Raw genomic sequence first — 19,247 nt, 5'->3', positions numbered from 1 at the left:
CAGGAGTGCAGATTGCGCAGCACGCACAGCGTTCTGGCACGCGCTGGTCATTTGCATTTGTATGGGGGACCGTGATAATAGAGGGGCTCCTGTGCGCACAATGAGGCCGTTTTTATGGCCAGCCTCTAGTCCACAGATGGCATCCACCTGCCCTTTCTCTCTGCTGCTGCTGCTGCTGCTGCTCGGGGACAGAGGACAGAAGGGGGGAAGGGAGGCTTCGCACTTTCTCCGTGTTGTTTTCTGAAATATTATCACCTAAAGTCTAAAATGAAAGAAACAAAACTTAGAGTTTGTTAAGGGTTTCTTTTTATGACGTTCACAGACAAGTTTTTAAGTTCAGAAATTGCCTCTTGGAGGTAAAAAGTGATTCTAAATAGCGTTTACAAGTATGACAATAAGAAGCTTGAGTATTTACTTTTTTAATGAATGTACACTGCACTACAACACTTAGTTCTATGTGCATGTTAAAGTTTGCAAGGTGCATTGTTGCAGATAGAATTATACGTCCTTTTCCTTTTCTGCACAAAAGTGCTGCAGAGTAACCAAACTTTTCTAAATTAATCTATTTTTAGTTTCAGGCCTGGCTGCTGTGTGCAGAGGGGGAGCGTGCGTGGCTCGATGACCCCCATCAATCTGCCACGAGCCGGAGTGTGACAATAGCATTATCATACCAATACACCATTCAGCCTCAGCCAATCAGGACGCGGCGCTTTCACTGCTCCGCACGAGCTGCGGAGTATAAAGGAGGGAGACTGCGGCTTTGGAAGCACTCTGCTCTCTCGGATTTACTCTCCGTACGAACTCTCTAAAGCTCTTCCACTGCGGAATATCTTCATCCTTATCTTCATCATGACTCTCGAGGAGGTCCTGATCCAGAAACCCGCCGAGCGTGCTCAGTGCACCGGCAAAGCCCTGGAGGAGGTCCTGGTGGCCGCTAAAGACAACGAATCCCTCACCGTCGGCGTCTACGAGTGCGCAAAAGTGATGAATCTGTAAGTATCAGATCAACTGAAAAAATACAACTTGCCACTCTTTCTTTTCAAATCAGATACTTGGTTTTCTGTTGTGGATGGATTCTCATGGCGTTTTGTTATTGTTTCTCCACAGTGACCTGGACAGCGTGTCCTTCTGCGTCCTGGCCATGGATGAGGAGTTCGAGTGTGACATCGCGCTCCAGATCCACTTCACCCTCATCCAGTCCTTCTGCTTCGACAACGACATCAGCATCGTCAGAGTGAGCGACATGCAGCGTCTGGCTGAGATTGTTGGAGACAAGGCAGAGCAGCTTGAAGATGCTCACTGCGTCCTCATCACGGTATGTAGAGTTCAGTCAATGATACTGCATGATCTGAAATCGTTTCAAGGATATGCATTGGGAGCTTTTTGTAAAGGAACAGGTGACTAAATCTACTTTCCTCTTGTTGTTTGAACAGAACCCAGCTGATGGGTCTTGGGAGGACCCTGCTCTGGAGAAGCTGCACCTGTTCTGTGAGGAGAGCCGCCGTCTGAACGACTGGGTTCCTGAGATCGTCCTCCCCGAGCGTTGATCTGGGACTCGGCTCCTCACTTGCTCAGATGCTGCAAAGCTTCTTTTCTGGAAATACTCATCCTGATGAACAGGATGACCCTGTTTCTGCTCATCCCTGGATACTCCTGAGGAGGATTCCCGTCCAGGCAGCACGGCGCCGGCCCAAGGGGCCCCCGTGAACCGTCGCCTCTTGTCCCGTCCATGCCAAGATGACTCTCATTCTTTATGTGAATGAGGTCAGGTATGCCACGAGAGCGACACGTCGACCCTCATTCTTTGTGCGGATGAGGTTTGGAGAGGAAGGAGAAGCGCGTTCTGCGTCCTGTGGTTCCACAGAGCAAATGTCGCACGTTGAAGCACGCGCAGTAGGAGAAGAAGCGGTGCTGAGGAAGAGGCCTTCTTAAAAAGGGACTTTTTAAAGTTGGCCTCTTGGCTGAGCAACATGACATCAGTTGCAGTCAGCGGAAATGTTTCTCACTTTCCAGAATTGTCTTAATTCTCTAAAGGTTTCACTTTAGAAGTTTAACAATGACAAAATATTCTAAAATATAAAAAAAAAAACTTAGAAAAATGTCTATTCTCTAAAGGTTTCACTTTAGAAAAATGACTAAATTAACTTAATGTTAAAATAATGAGAAATTGTTAGATTATTCTATTAAAATTTCATTAATGTACTGAATACAAAAATGTTTCAAATGAAGATCTGACTGGTGATGTTTTGATCTTGCTGAAAACAACTATTTTATATCTTTCTAACATTTTCACAACAGAAATTCTAACGATATTATAATTATATAAAGTGGAAAATGCTCAATAAAAGGCAAAAAGATCAAGTCTGTGTTATGTTTTCACTTTCTTTTGCAAAGAGTTGTGTGTTTGGATGAAGGGAGGATGCGTGTGCATGAAACTGACTAAAGTTTACAACAGATCATTTGCATGGGGGGCGCTAAGGCCTGTCATCTGCTCACTGTTGTCCCTGTAGAAATCTCTGCGGTCCCTCCTCCTGCAGACCTAATCTGCATGTGTATGGCGCAGCGCACAATAGCGGAGCTCCCGGCCTGTCAGCTCCAGCGGTCCGCACAGAGCGCCTATTGTCTAGCCTGCAGATGTCTCCGCGGCCACGCCGCGCCATCTGCCGCTTGCTGCAGGTGGGGGTCGGGCAGGGCAGGAGGTGGGATGAGTGTGAGGGGTTAGCCAGTCCAGTGCCGGAGGGGGCTGGGTTGGGTCTGGCCGGTTTGGGCCGGTTGTGGCGATGGGAAGGGGGGTCCTGGGTATCATCTGGTGTCCTGCCAGCTGCTGTCGGGCCTATTATTTACTCGCAGGCACTTAGTGAAACTTTGGTAAACAGGCCACAAAGACCGTGTTTGGGTGCAGCAGCAGCAGCAGCAGCAGCCACCTGCTCTCAGTCCTCACAATGAAATCTGCGTGAGGCCTCAGTTTTTTTTTCCACTTGGTTTTTCATAAACAATAAGTCTTTTCAAGAGACACATGTATTTTAAGTGAGATGAACGCTTTCCTTTGTCACTTAAATGGCCCAAATTTACAGTGCACCCAGGTCAAATCAGCAGCACAAACATCACAGTGTCACTGCTAGTTGATTCTATAATTTACATTTGTTTGATTAGTTGATACAAAAATGGAAAAATAAATTGCAACGTAACATGTGCATTTATGTCATTGTAAACCGACAGTTACACTAACACTGTTTGGCTCTGGGAGCTTTTATCAATCTGATACTTTAATAAACTTTATTATTTTTTTAAGAACTGGATATTATAACCACTCTTGGCCTCTTAAAAATCCGAGAAGGAAAACTGAATCATTATTTGAATTGATATACAGTATACATGTGCTTTATTTCATATGGCACTTTGATATTTATCTTAGGCTATCACCACAAGTTGCACTGGAAGGAGTATACAAGTCACTTTTTCATAGCAAAGTAAAATGTAGAATTTTATGTTGGTATACAAAAAAAAAAAAAAATACAAACTCAGTATAAAATTGTGCTGAACAGTCTCTTACGAAAGCACACAGAACTTGGAGGTGTGCCTGAGGCCCCTGTAGGCCCGCAGTCCCTCCCTCTTGGGGTCCCTCACCATCCCTCGGACAATAGGGGGACAGTCGTAGCCTCTCCTCTTCTTGGCCTTGTGCTGTAGAATCCGATAAATGCCAGTGATGGGGTTGCGGCTGTCTTGGAGCTGATTGTTTTCCAGGTGCTCCTTGGTGAAGCCGAGCTCCTCCAATGAGATTCTGACCTCCTCCTCTTCCTCCTCCAGATCACTGCGCTCCGTGTCCAATAGGCTCTGCAGGGGGCTTGCTGATTCAGAAGTCGCCCACGACCAGGGAAACTCCACAGGTAGGAGCCAGTCGCAGCCCAGCATCTGGTCGACAGCGTAGCGCTCGGCAGGGTCCGACTTCAAGATGCCCTTGATGAGCCTCTGACAGGGGCCGGCCACCCACGGTGGGATGGTGTAGGAGCCTTCGATGATGCAGCGCCGCAGCTTGCCTATGGTTTCAGCGCGGAACGGCAGAGTGCCGGTCACCATGAAGAAAAGCACGACCCCCATGGCCCACACGTCTACTGGAGGCCCCAGGTAGCACTCGTCCCTGAAGAGCTCTGGGGCGGCGTAGGGTGGGGAGCCGCAGAAAGTGTCCAGGGCGTTGTTGCGGTTCGACACCTGGGTGCTGAATCCAAAGTCGGCCACCTTCACGCAGCCGCCGCTGGTGAAGAGAATGTTTTCTGCTTTCAGGTCCCGGTGGATGATGTTGACGCTGTGCTGCAAAGCAAACCATAAAGACGGGGTTATAGACCAAATACGTAGATCGGAGGTTACAGATTCCCTGTTGTAACCTGTAACAGTCTGTATGTAGGCTTGGTTGATTTTGCTTCACAGCTGTGTATTCTACAGCAGGACTGCTCAGGAAAAGATAAACACTGAATGCTATGCCTCTTTTTACTAACCTGTGCAATATTCCACCTTGTGTAATTCAATATTTTTCAGCTTTGAACAACTGCAATATATGACATGAAAGTATTGCTGCTGAATGCATCTTGTTTTTTTTCCCTTTGCTTCAAATATATGAGATTATAAGATGACAAATCAAAAAATGAAAAAAAATGAACAGCAGAGAAAACAAACAAACAACATCTTGCTAAGTAATGTCTCTCACCATGTATTTGATGGCAGAGAGGATCTGAGCGAAGGTGATTTTGCTGACGTTGTCGGACAGTTTTCCCTCGGTGCAGATCTTGTTGTGGAGGTCTCCTCCTCCCGCGTACTCCAGCACCAGGAAGAGGCGACTCGGAGTCTCCACTACCTCGTACAGACGGACCAGGTTGGGGTGCTGCAGGTGCTCCATGCTGCTGATCTCCCTGGAGAGCAGACGCTGAGCCTGAGCATCCAGCCTCATCTTGTCCAGGACCTTAAGGGCCACTTTGTCTACAAGGGAGGGGGACGGAGAGACAGAGAAAGAGACATTTAACAACAGCCTGGTGGTCAACAAGAGACGAAGGTATTAATAGCTCCAAAGAAAAAGATGCTACTTTGTGTTTATCCACAACATCAATAGGTTAAAGTGGATAGAAAATGACTGAATGATAGGATCTGTAACTGATTTGTCTTTTAAGTAATTCACTTGCAAATATTACCTGGACCCTTTATTTTTTTGAGAATTTCATATTTTCCTCTTTGTCATCTTGAGTAGTGGTCAAACATTGGTGAGACAAAGTGAGCAGTTTAAATAGGGAACAGGTTTAAAGTCATTATCTTTGTGCTTACATGATAATTTGAAATTACTCATCAAGAAAAAGTCTCATTCTCTCATTCACGGTAATCAATTGTGACAATTTTCTGTTTTATCTGACAGTAAACCGAATAACCTTGGTTCTGAAACAAGATCTTTTTAATACATTTAACTTATAATGAGCAGCAGACTCACCAAGGACTAGATTTCTGTTTTGGGGTTGGGGTTATTTTATTAAGGAGCTTAAGAAGTCATTTATTTTTCTGTCTGTGCAACTCATTAACATCTATGCACGCCATGTCAAGTGCTCATGTGGTATTCAGTGAAGAAGAGGGTAGCATACATGTGGTGACTACACTGCCACACAGGCTACACTCATTACTCTGGCCAGCTGATGGTGTGTAATGAATGAACTAAAGCAGCTCCCCTCACGGCTAGTGGGCCTGGCTACACGCCACCTGGAAACCACCTGCTAGTCAACCTATTATACTCCAGGCTAAGGGATCGGGTAAATCCTGTATGCCAAGAGAAGATTAAATATTTCATCTCGGGTAAATCTGACTTTTTACTAAAACCTGTGACCCCTCTATGCATTTGACCTTAGACGGACACATATCTAAAAGAGAAGGCAGGAGAATGAGGTAAAACCAATTTCACCTGCTCCTCTATTTTAAATATGAATGCATTTATTTATTATTTGATTTTACTTAATTAATTAAAGAACCAACAGACCTTAAGTATTACCATTCTGGTGTTTGTAATTTGCAAAACTAACAGAATGTAGTGTACACACTCTTAGCACAAAGCACAGCAGTATTCAGGCTGATCAGTGTTAAAGCGTTAAAGACACAGGTGTTGTTTGGGTCTCAGTTTTAGGCCTGTGTAGAACTCTAGTAAAAACAATGGTGTGTATGCCACCTTTGAAAATTTGTGTTGTTGAGCAATGCAACCAAATAAGGTTGCACTGCTCGTCATTGTCCTTGAGCTATTAACAAAAGAGGAAAGTGGGTTTGTAATTTGGGTAAACAAACATGATCGACATGAGTCAGCATGTCCATGTACCTCTAGTCAGCGCATGGAAAGCCAGTTTGACTCTAGAGAAGGTCCCGTAGCCGATCTCCCCGCGGACCTTATAGAATCCAACCCTGCGGCCGATGATCAGCTCCTTGATGACCTTCTCGTCCTTGCACATTTGCGTGGTGAGCTTTTGCAGCGGGGTGAGGCGAGGCTGGTTGTCTCCCTCGTCATCCTCGGGGCCGGCCACAGAGCTGTCCGTCAGGCTGTAGAGGCTGTGGTGGAGCTTGGTGCTCGTCACCTGGTACTGACCTCCAGCCATTTCTGCAGCAGGCTGGAGACAACGGCATCTTCGAGAACAGGATAATATGGAAGGGTGTTAAAACACAGTAACACAGTTGGTATGTACAGAAAAACAGGACACATGGTAAATATACTTCATTTGGTGCATTAAGCCCTCAATCCTGATTTTGGTGAATATAATCAATTGGATTTATTAACAACTTGAACCTAGTTAACTTGACGTTCCCTGTAAATTTACACTCATTTCTTCCACTGAAGCTTGATCACTTTATCAAACTAGAATGAAAATAAAAAGTTTTCTTACCAAGTTTCCAAATTGCTCCTCTGCATCAAAATACGGCTGTTGATTCCGTTGCAAATATTACCATGTTCTTGTTTTGGTCCAGCAGGACCCAGAAATATTTCTCTTACAAGCTCAGGGCAGAACAATGCTGTCAGTCTCCTTCTCTTTCCTCTTCAACAGGCAACTGTACACTGATTTCCAAGAAAACAGGAGACAGGAGGGGAGGGGGCACGTCTGTGTGAGTCATTAGTCGAGTGGACAATCAGTAATAAGCATCCCTGGCCACACCTCTCACATCCTGAGATGTTGTCGTGAACTCTAATACTGCTTTAATTTAGGCCTTCCCCAATCCCTTCAAACAACTAACCATGGCAGCAAAAATGAGGTCAAAAACACGCAGCATGCGATGAATGTGCACACATATGCACATTTACAGCATGCAATCAGAATGCAGAATTAGCAGAACATACACGTGTAAGATAAATGGCAGTGTTATGTAGCAAAGGCTGATCTCTGGGCTTTTGTGAAGACGAAACGTTATGCAATAGTATTACCCAATGTTCCCATAGAGATTAGAATTCAGTCCCTTTAGACACTCGCTGAAGAGCACAGATAAGGAGATTACAAAGCATGAGGTCGACACCTGATCAGGTAGAGCATCTTCATTCAGGTGTGCCTTCCCCGTGAGGAGCAGCGAAGGGACAGCAGGGATACGCTACACTCAAAGGGCGTCAACATATTTACTTCTTTCGTTATGTGACGCGAGTAAAGTTCTCATATTGCGATGTGACTGATACTTTGGCATGACAGACGCAATTTTAGCTTATAGGGATATTTGTGACTCTTTCCAGTCAACAGATCATTTCACTCAAAAAGCATTGGCTTGTTTATTTTGAAGATTTAATTTAAAGTTTTGCATTGGACACTTCACAGTGAAAGCTTTTATTTGGCCAGAAACACATGCCCCCTGGTTGGCTGGCAATCTAACGGTGCTAAATGTTAAATAAACAAAATACAACATGTTAAGAACTGACATTTATCGATACAATTACAAGCAAGTCAAGTCAAGATCCAGGCAATGTTTTTCCACCTGTTCCTAGTCTTTGTGCTAAGATAAGCTATCCAACCTCAGTATTTGATATGTAGTGTACATACATCAACAGGAGTACAAACAAGTCTTCTCTTCTAACTCCGGAATTCCAAACCTGTGTAACTATTATTTAATAAAGATGGGAATATCATACCAGTATCAATTTAGCTCATAACGATAAACCAGGAGAACGGCTCAAGAAGAGAAGTGCAGAATTATTGTATCAGTATGATGTTCTCACTGAACACAAATTACAGGAAGCAGACTTTAGTAGAAGTATCTCTTTGAATGAAGAGATAATAAATTCCTTGAATGTGGCAGGCTTTCCAGCCATGTGCTTCCATTCAGAACTGTGCTTCCTTCTCTTGCACATTCCCATCTTCCTCCTCCCCTGCAGGTTTCTAATTGGATTAAAGTCTTAGACAGGAACACAGCGCGTCGTTAACGTGTTAAATGTGTTCTTTGCCCACTGGTCACTTTCAATCAGGGCCACGAAGTTGCAAAGCTAGTGAAGCATTACTCTGCACAAGCACCAGCAGAGCTAACTACATGTTCTGTAAAATTACATCAAAACGACTATTTTTTTTTACAGTTTTACAGAACTACAGTACAATCTTCTGGATGACTCATTCACCTGCATGTCTGACAGGACAGCAGGTGCACAAATTAGGTCTTTCTTCTCTTCAGACGGGTGTCAATGAGGCTGCTGGCACGCTGCTGCTCTTCCAGCTCCCTGATTCTCTGACGCAGAGCCACAATCTCCTTGTTCTTCTCCTCCTGGAAAAACTGAAGCTTCTGAGAAAACACACACGTACACTCATGTTAGAAAGAAGCGACACATTCGAAACATGTCACTGCTGAATGACGACATTAATAAAAATGACCCAGGTAAACGATAGACAGACTACTTTTCTGCAATGTACTCTGTATTTAGTGACTCATAATTGTTCTAGGGCTGGAATGAATAACTCTCAATAATAATAATTATTATTATATCATATTATTATTGCATTTAGGTTATTATGTCAGATAAAGTAGATGTTACCTGCTGGTAAGTAGTCTGAATTCTTACTTAGAATGAGGCGACTAACAAGCTTAGACTTCCAGTTTGTTTGCTCTGAGCTGAAATTTTCATGTGATAGATACAAACTGATGAACTCAAACCGTCTTACTGATCAAATACTTCCGTTATACTCACTGTTCTGTCCACTGCCAACGGTATATATTGAGACCTATATATTTATATCATTATATAACTTAAATATCTTTCATATCTTCGATTGTTTCTATGTGATGAAGCCATTGGACACCGAATCTACGTATTTATCTATTTGTTTTATGCTTGGTGAGAACAGGGATGTAAAAGGTTGTGTGTGTGCTGCTCACCCTCTTAAAGACACTCTGTGGAAGAAGGTTGGAGCCATGTTGTTGCTGCTGCTGCTGTTGACTCCTCTGAGCTGTACTCTGAACTCTGGCTAACTTCGCACCAAACTGCCAAAGCACACACAGCAAAACACCAATGAGCTTAGTAAAGCTGAAAGTGGCTACTCCAATACAAAGCAGAATTCATCAAAGTCATTCAAACTGATTTCCTCTTGCTCATTTCACCTGGGTGTCTTAAAACTAGGTTTTATTTTTGTTTTCTTGAATCTATGCACAGTTGTAATTTTACCTCCATCTGCAACTTCAGAAGTTCATTCTGCTTCTCCCTCTCTTGATCCTTCAGCCGCCTCTTCATCTCCTCTAAATCCTGATCCTTTTTCTCCAGTAGCTTTTGTATCTCAGCATCTTTAGCTTCCACTGCAAACAAAATAAAAAGCAAAGGCCAGCCAAATGCAGACAAAAATACATTTCTTAACTGCAGCTCTGCTCTGACGCTGTGGGCTGATGTCAAAATGACATCTATCAGGCTACATCAGGAAGGATGGCTTTGAAAAATACACAAATGTACCACACTACACATTTTCATTAAATAATTTTATTAGATTAGGATATGTACAAAAGACATACTAGATTGGTGTCAATAAAACTGAAGTGTAAGCAGCGTCTGGAGAGCTTCCTGTCAGCCCAAACAGACTCCATTAAACTGATTAAAGTAGTGTGTATGTGACACAAATAGCAAAACTTCAGCAGTCATAAAATAGAAGAAGTAACCAAAATATGTAAGGAGTTTACAAGGTGACATTCCTTCTGACACTCATCTCACATGCTGTGTTACCACGGCAGCATTGTAACTTCACAGAAGTAGTCTATTTTGCTAGAGAAAAGTCTCCACTGCATTTAACTGCATGCAGCATGAGATGAACAGACACTGTATGTATAGTATGTGTGTAGTGTACACTGTGTACATACAATAAAAGATATTAGCACACACTTTACCATGGATAGAAAGGAAATGTGATTTCACAAAGTGTCCCACATCATGTGATTAATCGCTTTGGGGACAGGGGTGCCAAAAATATAAAAAAACGTGGAAATTTGTTTATTTTTTACATTTTTTATAACTATTTGTTTTTGTCAAACTACATTTAAATGCACTTCTATAATGTATGATCCTAATAAGCATTTGGTCCAGGTTGCCAGTAATCTGAAAGCTTAAAGTGAAGCCCTGCACATTTATAGTTATCAAAACTGGTATTTTAATGTGGAGTGACGCTGCTCATTGTAAATTTCCTTTTTGTTTTCCTCTTTTCATTTCTGCACAGACTGGTTTGAGTGTGGGTAAGCGGTGCGCTCAAACATAGCTCTCCTTCGCAAATCTACCTTCACATATTGATTCCTTTTCGACTCCTTTCTTATAACTTGTTACGTTACTACGGCTGCAAAGACTCAATGTCTTCAATGACAGTTTGCATAAAATATGTTGACATGTCGCAATGTTTTTTAAAAAAGCCCTTATCCAAATGTCCGAAGTGAGGAAATTCATCAAACAACGACCCAGACTCTTGCAGTTGTTCATATTTTAATCCTGCAGAGGGCAGAAAAACGACCAGTAGCTCAAACCTGTCACAATGGACTCACTGGACTATTACAATGGACTACTGAATGTAGTCTGATGGTTGGTTGGGGTTCTGAGCCTGGGAGTCATTCTATCCTTATCAGATGTTTGTGAGAAAACACTCATGAGCAGATGCTAACCGCAATGCCAATCGCTAGCATGGCAGTGCTGCTTTCCAGTGCATTCACAAGTCATAAGCAGATTGTTTCTGCATATATAAACCTATAAAACTAAACGTCAATTTTGACAAACAAAAACAAAAAAGTCAATTTTGATTGCCGTTATTATCACATCATGATTGTTTAGGCCATCTGGGGTCTTTCTATGAGGAGTTTATGTTCTCCCTGTGTCTGCTGTATTTCCTCTCATGTACACATGCATGTTAAGCTGACGTAGGTATGAATGGCATTGATGACCCTCTACTGGATAATACAGATGCATTTCCAATTACAATCAGCACAAGTCATTGAAGCTAAATTATGCTATGTGCACTATGTTTTCCAGTAAAAACATCTTTCCTAATTACAGTGACCCTATTTAGTTGAATAGCATACCATTTCACACTTGGTAAAACTTCAAGTGTGAAATGGGTCTTCATGCATAGATATCGTGTTGGTATATGTCATCGATTAAAAAAAGAGCTGATAAATTTTAAAAAGATAATCGTTTGTTTCAGTCCTATACATATTTATATCTCTAAATAAATACATTACTGCAACTCTGATCTTAAGTATGTTACTACGGATTATTGTTGGAATCTAACAAAAATGTCTCCTTTGAATTTAATTAAAATATCTGCAGTAACAGCAGCAAACATAATGGAAAAAAGAACAAAATTTTGGGTACTATTGGTTTGAGTCAGTAAGGGTGTCATATGTTCACTGATACTGGGTTAACGTTGAAGTGTACAAGGTAATTTGTGAGGCCTTACACTGATGGAAACTCTCCCTGCATGCGTTCTCCACTTCTCTCCGGCACTGCTGTTTTACAGCCTCTAGCTCCCTCTTGTGTCTCTCTTCTTCTGCTCGTAATTCACAGATCAGTCGCTGAACTTCAGCCACTCCAGCCTGATCATTATACAAATCAAACACTAGAGCTGAAATTACATGCAAGGGAGCATTTGAAATGCTACTGAGTTTTAAGGTTTTAAAATCTTGGTGAGAATGTATGTGCATGCCCTTACAGGCCCGCAGTGCACAGGTGTTTTTTTGGATTAGTGGGCATGTTCAGACTGAGCTTGATTGACAGCTCCCTGATCACCTGTTGCTAAAGGTGTACTACAACTACAGCTGTCATTTTCATGAACTCATATATTGTAGTAACTAAACAATAAACATTAATCCAAGCAAAGCTCTAACCGGTTACTACAAGTTCTAACAGCCAGAGCAGATTTCAAGTAATTTATCAGTCAGTATTCACTGCTGCTTGTTCTTACCTCTGCTGTTTTTTCATTCTGTTGTTTCAGTTGCACTAAATCATTCTTCAGTCTCTCATTCTTTACTGAAACATTAACAGCATTAAAAATAATTAATACTTTACACAAGACTTTTTGTTTGTCTTTATTATTTTGATTTTTGTATCTATTCATTTTATATGCTTCAAGAACGAATTGGATTCTAGGTGTTTAATGAGTACCACTCAACAACATGTACAAGAGACTGAAAACACCAACCAGCACTGGTTTCATCTGTACAGTATGTGTAGTTTCAATGAAGTGAGTGTTGAAGAAACACTATCAGGCTGTGGTTTGTTGTACCGTTATTAATTGTATTATGCCAACATGTGTATATATTGTTTTAACAGCCCCATTTCAGTCAGTGGGATAAGCTAAAAAACAGAAAGACTTGAATAACTGAATCCATTTAACAGCACTGCAAATAACACCTTCCGATATGATCATACAGCTGAATTACCTTATTTTTTCACATGCCTTTCAGCATAAACTGAACTTTTCACTAGAGTACCTAACGCACTAGGAAGGGAGTGTATACACTGAATATGTTCGACAGGTTATTACAGTTACCTCTAAGGTTGCACTGCTCCTGCAGAGTCTGCTGCAGTCTGTTCACTGTGACAAGGAGGCTGTCTTTTTCTGCAAGAGATTCAACAAAATCAGCAATTTCTCTTTGTCTGATGTTTTTAGATTCCATACATAGCATGTAAAGTATACATTACGCACCAACACTAATTAATTCTGTGAATACCAAAAAGTTTGTTTAACCACAGTTTTTTTTTTTGGAAGGGTTTTCTTTGAATTTTTGCATTGTCATGCACACCGATCAGCCACAACATTAAAACCACTGACAGGAGTATAATATTGACTGTATTGACTGCAATGTTCTGCTGGGAAAAGTTTGGGCCTGGCATTCGTGTGGATGTTACTTATACATGTACCACCCAAGTAGGCCAGACCAGGCACCCCCACTCCATAGCAATGACACTCCTTGATGGCAGCAGCCATGCCCTGACACAGACACACACACAAACGCTTTAGGAACAACTCAAAAGACAAGAAATTCTCTGATGAGTCAGAACTATTTTGGAGGCACAAGGGAGACCTACACAATATTAGGCATGTACAGACAGCTGATATCACTAACTGAGAAGAGTTGTACTACAGGTTTCTCCTAGTACAATTAATTGTGCAGCAAGGCATTATCTGTCCAATACTTGCATCTAAAATGATCTAAAAGGGACCAAAAACATTGCAGAGAGGCCATAATAGCAAAGGTCACAATGTTTGTCTAATTCTATGTGCAGAAAATATTTAACTTTGGTCTGGCACAAAAACATCACTGGGCATATCATTGCTGCTTTAAATCTATATTTGTCACGAATATAGACCAAAGGAATACCCAGTCAACAGGTCAGAGTAATAAATGCAGAAAACTGATGAAATATTTAGTAAGGTGCTTAATGCTTTGCTTAAAACTTTTGTAAAAAATTGATGACCAGATTTTTGTGACTAAACTGAAGCCATTCTCTGATGGAAAAATAATCCATTAATGCTGAATGACTTCCATCTACAATTTAAGTATTATTTTATTTTTATATTTAGGATTATAACTTCCACAACTGTGAACAGCAGACGGTCATGACTGTCATCTGGCGAAACGACCAGCAGAGGGAGACGTATAAACACCATATCGGTAAATCTGCGTTTAAACAGTAAAATAAGTGTGATTCATGAGCTTTAAAATGTGAAAACAACTCACCCTCACTTAGACTATTTTCTTTGGTCATATAGAACTTCACGAGTCTATTGGCGTCCTCCAACATGATCTCAAACAAGCTGTTTTTGCCATTTATTTCTGTAAAATTCTGTAAGCAAAGACAAGATGAAATACTTGATATGTATTTGGTATATGGACACAATTACTACAACACAAATATGTAGAGATTATCACTGGGCACTATTTGTTAAATGCAGACGTAATGCAAATCAGAATGAATGTTCTAGTTTTAATACTGTATATCTACTGCTGTCTATAACTTCATCTCTGTTTTACTCTTTTGTTTTGTCTAAAATATACAATTTAACAATAATTATAGAAATCGACCAATACAATACAATTAAAGGAATAACAAAGGGAAACAAGTAGCCAACATTACTTAACTTGAGGATAAAGAAGAAAAAATATACAAACTGAAACGGTCAGATAAGGACTGTAATCATTTATAAATCAGGGAATTAAGCTCTTTATCTAATGTACTAGTGTAAAAAATACAATCAAATAGCGGATATCTACAATTATCTAGGGCGTCATAAAGTTAGCTAGCTAGCTAACATTACCCGTTCTAGTTGACCAAACTCCTCCATAAACTTGTCAAGATTAACGCAGTTTAACTTCGCCATCTTTTTAGTATCAGAAACTGTAAAGAACTTGTTTCCCTGCTTCACTTTCACCAAATCGACAGCGAGGTTAAACCATAAAACTCTGGAAGCTAATTTAGCTATGACACCACACACGAGCTCCCAAACGGCTGCGCTCGGGTCAAGACCACTCGAGCCCCATTGACTGTAGTCGAGACCATGCTCGAGACAAGCGGAAATAGGTTGCGGAAGTGCTAAAACTTGCATTTCCTCAAACTGCCGCCTGAGGAAATATATTTCTGGACAATTACCTCCGTGTTAAATTTCCGAAATATAGCCTACTGCGAATTAAACCTGTTACCAGCCTGGAATTTGCGGATAATTTCCCTACTTATGACAACTGTACAATTGTAATTTTTCTTTTTTTTTTCTTTTTTTCTTTTCATAACTCATACATTTTAGCAAGGCTTAAGCGTGTGCATCATTGGGGGCGTGGTCGCTTTGAGTGACAGATGATGGATGAGCACTGGGCACTGTCAAAGGTCGCTATTTAGTTGTAGGCTAGCCCTTAAGCCAAGGTGATTACCTTGGCTATGGCAACCTATCTGCTGTGTTTTGGTCTATTTTAGATCATTTTGAGATGCAAATGTTGGACAGATAATGCCTGTGCTGTGATTAATTGTACTAAGAGAACCATGTGGTAAATCTTTTCAGTTAATGTGCAATCTGACATTTAAGATTCAATGACAACTTCTGACCACACATACTTTGATTGTGTTACATAATTCAGCTGCATTGTTGTGCCAGCCTTGAATGTAGCACAGTTACAAACACTGTAGCAGAGAAGAGCTTGGTGGTGTGAGAGCAGACAAGCCTCCTTGAGTTCCTCCTCCTCAAAGACCTGACTGGCATCCTCCCAGCTCTTGTCAACCTTGTCCCATCCAGATCCCAATCCAGATCCTTATGCAGCACAGCACCTGTCTGGGAGAACAGGTACGCCAGTGATCTCCCCTGCAGAAAACACAAAGGTGAACACATCCGTGTTTGATCTGGCAAAGTTACATTAACCAAAGTAGCAGCACAGTAATTGAAGTAAGGTATCCATGTGTCAACATAATTGTGACAAGTGTTTGCTAAAAGTGGATTACAAAGTTTACCTTCACAGTAAAACCTCTTATACCATAGAAACACCTTTCATCAATGAGAATACTAACCGTGTGCCAGGGCCTGGGTGCATGCCCTCATGTCGAGCTGGACCAGTGCATGTGGAAGGGAGGAAACATTCCTATGGCTGCTTTACAGAGAAAGAGGGAGGTGACATACACTCATCTATTCAGCCATCATATAGGTGGAACCTTGAGTATTAGTCATAGTCATTACACATTGTAAAAATGTTTTAATCATAATACTCCCAGCAACACTCGACCTCTGCTGTCCTCCATGTCAGCATCTGATGGTCCAGTAGGGGTAGAAATTCAGTATTTAGCCTTCATTTTATCACGTGTATCTGTCATATATACATTCTCATAGTCATTTCACACTCATCCTTGGTGGTCTGCGTGTCTTCCTTTCTCAGCAGAAATCGGGTTGCAGGTTAATGTGAAGGCAAATCATTCTGAGATAAACTCCCAAATGGGCGACACAGTGGTGTGGTGGTTAGCACTGATGGCTCACAGCAAGAAGGTTCCGGGTTCTAATCCATGGGCCGACTGGGCCTTTCTGTGTGAAGTTTGCATGTTCTCCCTGTGTCTGCGTGGGTTCTCTCCAGGTACTCTGGCTTCCTCCCACTGTCCGAAGATATAGGTGTGCATGTGAGTGTAAATGGTTGTCTGTCGCAGCCTGTCCAGGGTGTACTCCCCCCCTCGCCCGATGACAACTGGGATAGGCTCCAGCACCCCTCGTGACCCTTCACAGGGTCCTTGTTAAAATCCTTGTTGAAAAACACCAACTTCACCGATAGACAAAGCAAAGGAACATTCCTACGTCACCCATCTTTCTCTACTGGGAGGGGGTACGAGGAAATCCAAAACAATTGAGGGCAACTCCTTTTCAGGGTCTTTTTGTCTCTGGAAGGCTTGAGACCTTCATGCATACCTCAGGATTATTGCAATAAACATTTCTGAATGACACGTGATTCTTTGCTAACTGAAGCCCATGGGCAGGGTTTATTAGTGGACTAGCATTATGGGAGAGCCAATGAGTAGCCTAGCCCTATAGCTAAAGGCAAAAAGTAAAGAACCACAACGGTGCCGCCTAATGTTGAATTTATGGTAGAGAAACATGAGAAAGTGAGTCGTAAATAATTCCCTGTGTTCCCAGGTTCTAGATCAAAGCAGTTTCAACTCGAGAGAGAAAGAAAAAAGTACGTCAGAAAGGGAAAGGGGAAAATTTGCTCCATTTGAATGGATTTGGAGTATTTATGTGTTAATGAATGGAAGTTTAGAAATGGGCTTTTGTCTGCAGGACCTTTGTCTCCTGCAGAGAAGAGGAAAAAGGTTAGCTTGCTGACACATTGCACAAGCATACTCTACATGACTACGAGCTAAAAACATAGCCTCACACAACCTTGGCCTCATGGAACCAGTCCGTGGGCGCCTAAAGATATCTGGTCACAGGTGATTACATGGAATCAGACCCAGATGTTCACCACACAGGCTGATTTTTCATCTTATATCTCTGACACAGCAGGCCATGTTTCAGCCTAATATCAATCAGATTCCATTTTATGGGTTTTTATAGGAAGTGTTAAAAAAAAGAAAAATTCTGATAACTTAGACAGACTTTATTCATCCACAATGGAAATTGCTTGGTCACAGTAGCTCAGTTGTGCATAAAAACACTCTTGAGAACCACTAGTAAAATGGAAAATAGGTGAAGATAGTTCAAAATAAAATGTAGTAAAATGAAATAAAATAAAATAAAATGAAATGAAATAGTATAAGCAAAAAAATAGTTTAAAGAATATATATATATATCTGCCAAGGACTAAAAAAGAAAGCACATAGGAAACCAGTGGGTGAATTCAGTCAGCCTTTGTAATCTGGAACCTTATTTGGGAACACTGAAATCCTAAAACAGCAACAGTGAAATCTTCTGCATGCGGGGCACTGAAGTCTTCTGATACCAGGGCTACCCTCCAGTCTGGGTATTGTTAACCTCTTGTTCCTGACAACAGACCTCCAAACCACAAGTTCTCCCATTACCCTCTCTCCCTCTCCTTATCCTTCACATTTTTCTTTCTCAAACACACTTACATTCTTTGATACATATCATTACACATCAACATTGAACTTTGGGTTGGGATTTTGTTTGGACTCTCTACCCGGCTGGCCTTAGGCAGATGGGTCCCTCCATATGAGCCACCGTTGCCTTCAGGCTTGCTCTGGGGGTTTCACGCTGGGTTTTGTAAAGTGTTTTGAAACAATTTGTATTGTTATTGATGCTATATAAATAAAATTGAATTGAATTGAAGTTGGAATATTTGATTTGATTTTACAAGAACGTTGTAGGGGAGAATGTTGGATTTATGGACTGGGGAATTTTGAGAAACATTGAAATTGTTTTGTTTGTAATGTGGGGCATTTAACTTTTCTTGAACTGTTAGGATATTTGGGGTCATTACCTGTGGTAATTATGTTATTGAATGATGACATGAAGAAATTTAGAAAAGTGTTTTGATGTTGTAAATCATGTCCTTAAGAGTTTACTGTGTTTCAGCTGCCCTGAAAAAACAAACAGCACATAACTGATTTTGGCTTTCATTTATATTGTTGTTATTTCCTTTAGACTTAGATAAACTTTATTCATCCACAAGGGAAATTGGTTGGTCATAGTAGCTTAGTTGCACATAAAAACACTCTTAACGACCACAGATTAAATAAAAGGCCTTAAATATATTTTCTCTACGCCGAGATTTTAAATGATAGACTTAATCATCTGTCTGTCGCCCAGTTAAATTGACATATTATACATAATTTTGGCCTTTAGTTGCGCTACAAAGAATAAATAAGGCATTCACTCTGGGAGCAGTGCTGGATAAGTCTGTTGGAGAATGAGCTCCTGTGCCCCTCTATGGTCTGGTGAAGTGGGTGTGACGGATTTGTCCATGATGGAGAGCAGTTTGTCCAGTCTCCTCCTGTCCACAAATTTCTCCAACTCTCATATCAGTGTTCTTTTGTATGTTCCTGTTTAGGAGCATATTTTAAACTGACTATTAATAAAAACCTCCTATTTAAGCACCTCAGCAAATGGTGGGAAAAGAATGAAACAAAGATGAATACAGCACGTTGTATGTTAAATTTATTGTATGTATTGGGGTTATTTTAATGTCTGTAACATATGTCTTCTTTTAGTTTACTGGACAGAAAGCATCCCGGATAAACATGGTGATGTTTATTTTACTACACTCTGTGTATTAGACAGAGATGCAAGTATTTGTAGGTTCAATTTGGCAACACATTCCTTTATAAA

The 19,247-nt window shown here is 41.2% G+C and overlaps 3 protein-coding genes across 3 annotated transcripts; 1 reads left to right on the top strand and 2 right to left on the bottom strand.

The window, feature by feature from the left end:
* Positions 1 to 817: 817 nt before the first annotated feature.
* Positions 818 to 1,632, top strand: LOC311508199 (growth arrest and DNA damage-inducible protein GADD45 gamma-like). The gene is made up of 3 exons (XM_084572884.1): positions 818 to 992; positions 1,108 to 1,315; positions 1,434 to 1,632. The coding sequence occupies exons 1-3, from the start codon at positions 850 to 852 to the stop codon at positions 1,545 to 1,547; spliced, it is 465 nt and encodes a 154-aa protein (XP_084429010.1). The 5' UTR covers positions 818 to 849; the 3' UTR covers positions 1,548 to 1,632.
* A 1,741-nt stretch (positions 1,633 to 3,373) lies between these two features.
* nim1kb (NIM1 serine/threonine protein kinase) lies at positions 3,374 to 6,737 on the bottom strand. The gene is made up of 3 exons (XM_084572858.1): positions 6,338 to 6,737; positions 4,703 to 4,971; positions 3,374 to 4,308 (listed from the first exon to the last, which is right to left on the bottom strand). Exons 1-3 carry the CDS (start codon positions 6,609 to 6,611, stop codon positions 3,550 to 3,552), a joined length of 1,302 nt encoding a protein of 433 aa, XP_084428984.1. The 5' UTR covers positions 6,612 to 6,737; the 3' UTR covers positions 3,374 to 3,549.
* Positions 6,738 to 7,316: 579 nt separating this feature from the next.
* On the bottom strand, positions 7,317 to 15,172 carry ccdc152 (coiled-coil domain containing 152). The gene is made up of 8 exons (XM_084572245.1): positions 14,757 to 15,172; positions 14,179 to 14,284; positions 12,987 to 13,055; positions 12,399 to 12,463; positions 11,895 to 12,030; positions 9,638 to 9,765; positions 9,352 to 9,456; positions 7,317 to 8,760 (listed from the first exon to the last, which is right to left on the bottom strand). Exons 1-8 carry the CDS (start codon positions 15,042 to 15,044, stop codon positions 8,632 to 8,634), a joined length of 1,026 nt encoding a protein of 341 aa, XP_084428371.1. The 5' UTR covers positions 15,045 to 15,172; the 3' UTR covers positions 7,317 to 8,631.
* Positions 15,173 to 19,247: the final 4,075 nt, after the last annotated feature.

Source organism: Chelon labrosus (genome assembly GCF_963514085.1).
Source record: "Chelon labrosus genome assembly, chromosome: 22".
Taxonomy (NCBI): domain Eukaryota; kingdom Metazoa; phylum Chordata; class Actinopteri; order Mugiliformes; family Mugilidae; genus Chelon; species Chelon labrosus.
The sequence above is the reverse complement of the archived record's forward strand: the minus strand, read 5'-3'. Positions and strand labels throughout refer to the sequence as shown.